This window comes from Pteropus alecto, unplaced genomic scaffold, assembly GCF_000325575.1.
Source record: "Pteropus alecto unplaced genomic scaffold, ASM32557v1 scaffold61, whole genome shotgun sequence".
NCBI classification, from domain to species: Eukaryota; Metazoa; Chordata; class Mammalia; order Chiroptera; family Pteropodidae; genus Pteropus; species Pteropus alecto.
Window position 1 is genome coordinate 5,544,736 of NW_006434835.1, and position 2,348 is coordinate 5,547,083.

The window sequence follows — 2,348 nt, forward strand, 5'->3', positions numbered from 1 at the left end:
TTAGAATACATTTAAATCTGTTATAAAGCTGCCTATCCAAATGCCTATTCACTGTTATTTTTCCACATCATCCTCAAGTATATCAGTATTTCAAATTTATTATATATATTCCACCTGTTGTACTACCCTGATCTACAAGTTCAATAAACCTATCAAAGAAAAAAGGGATGAAAGGAAAAGACAAATGTTAGTCTGTCATGACTTGTTCCTAGAGAAACCATGCATGTACATAGTGATCACTGCTTCTCTCAGTGCCTGTGAAGATGAGTAAAAACACTGTTGAGTAAAAAAACAGAATTTGACTCTGTAATTTAACTATAAGGACAAAAACAGAAGCATTTTATACTCAGGTGATGAAAATAGGAATATTATTTATAGTTTCTCAAAATACTGTAAATATATATTGCAAACATTTATAATGTTTTCAGCTGGTAGCATTTTGACCTGCAAAGATAAATTTCGTATTTGCTTTCAGTTATTAAAATGTCTTTCTTGGGTTTCTAAATCTCACTTAATTAAGCAGAGATGTTATTAATCTGAACATACTATACAAACACACTACTAGTTCTGGAGGAATATTAACTGCTAAGCAGATCATATGCAGAGCCAAGCTGGCCTTATCCTCAATCTCAGTGTTTCAGAGCTGGAAGAGACCTGGTGTTTACAGCACAACTGCCTCCTTTCAGTGATGAAGACACTGAGGCTCTCAGACATGGAAGGACTTGACCAAGCTCAGAAAGCTAATGCTGGCATGTCTGGGCACAGAAATTAGGTTTACTCAGGGGCTACTGATAACATTTCACAAAAATATGTCTTCAAAAATGAACTAAATAAAAAAAAACACTTTCTTACCAACTGGACTTCACCAAAAGCACCTCTTCCAATAACTTTTACAACATCGTAGTCTTCTGCCTTCATCTGCAGACCTCTGATTTTTTTCACAATTTTCTCATCTATAATAGAAAAATCACCATATTTTTAATATTAATTCATATTTACAAACAATATTTAAAAATATTACCATATTTGTAAACAAACTTTCTTTCAAGAAAGTAGGCTTGGTTTTCATCTAAATCTATTAGTTTTCAAAGGCTGCCATTTAAAAATCTAAGATATACATTAACTTTATTTACATCAAAGAACCCAAACTCTATAGTTTATTAACACTTAAACAAACACTACTCCTACCAAAAAGTAGCAGTTAAGCTACTCTGTTTCTGACTCTGTTGCTTAGCAAGTTAGATGACAGCTGAAACAGTGATGACCCAAGCAATCCTGGAGTGAATTTTGAATCACAGAATAAAGCTGCTATAATATCGCTTGCAAGGCTAATCTTAGTGATGAATTTTGGTAGCCTACTGCTTTGAGAAAAGTAATCACATATTATAAACTATAGACAAGATTGTTTAATTAGGAAATTAGGCCAGACTCTGACAATTCCCAATTAAAGAGCTTACTGTGTTGATATAAAGTATATATTAATTACTTTTAAGAATTTCTTATTAGAATTCAACTTCATTTACACCTTCATTGTAACATCAATACTGGCAGATATTTAGAGGCGTTACCACATATATGGCAATAATTGTTATCATATTATCTGTTATTAACTAGACTGAAATATCTACATTTATACAAACATAAAGCTCATTGAGTTTTCCAGAGAATGTAAAGCTAAGTCTTAGAGTTGTTAATATTAAAACTTCTCTTCGAACTGCCATAAATAACCTGAAATCATTAGTCTCAATAATTTATACAAACTCTTGAACTTTACCTACCTTATATATTGCAATTGGTTCTGCAGTTTTGCTTTAAAATAAAGAATATTAATATTTAAATCAATTAGCAACCTAAAAAAACTTAAGTTTAATAAGTTAATAAGTTTATGAATTTTAATAATATTAATCAAACAAATCTCATCAAACTATAATTATGTGATCAAATATAAAGTTTATACATACTTACATCTATTTAAGAAATTATCTATATTCTTGTTTTTCCTCAAAGCAGGAAAATCCAAATCAAGGACCAAGGAATTTAAGCCATCCTATTAACAAAAAGTTAAAAGAGGAAAAAGAAAGTCGTTACAATTTCCAAGCATTCAAAAAAAAGTCTTTATCGTATGTTGTTCTTGCTGAATAACTGTCAGTCCACTTGGATATGAAATTGCCCAACAGCTCCATATCCAACACTTTTAACTGGTTTCCTAATTTCAATCAGAAGGAGAATTAGTCAAAGAACTATGTAAAGTCCGTAGGAGCACTGGCCATGGAAGTCCCACTGTGACAATGATGCGCCGTTACTCAGACACTATGCCAAACATGTTACATAAGATTTAATTTCAATTC

At 31.4% G+C, this 2,348-nt stretch overlaps 1 protein-coding gene across 1 annotated transcript in view; it reads right to left on the reverse strand.

The window, feature by feature from the left end:
* The window catches only part of ROCK2 (Rho associated coiled-coil containing protein kinase 2), a 69,018-nt gene extending 66,975 nt beyond the window's left edge, over positions 1 to 2,043 (reverse strand). The window contains exons 1-2 of the mRNA XM_006910236.2: positions 1,966 to 2,043; positions 853 to 953 (exon numbers count right to left, since the gene is read on the reverse strand). Coding sequence (XP_006910298.1) covers positions 853 to 918 — 66 coding nt within the window. The 5' untranslated portion in view covers positions 919 to 953; positions 1,966 to 2,043. The remainder of the gene's footprint in view (positions 1 to 852; positions 954 to 1,965) is intronic.
* Between the last annotated feature and the right edge of the window lie 305 nt (positions 2,044 to 2,348).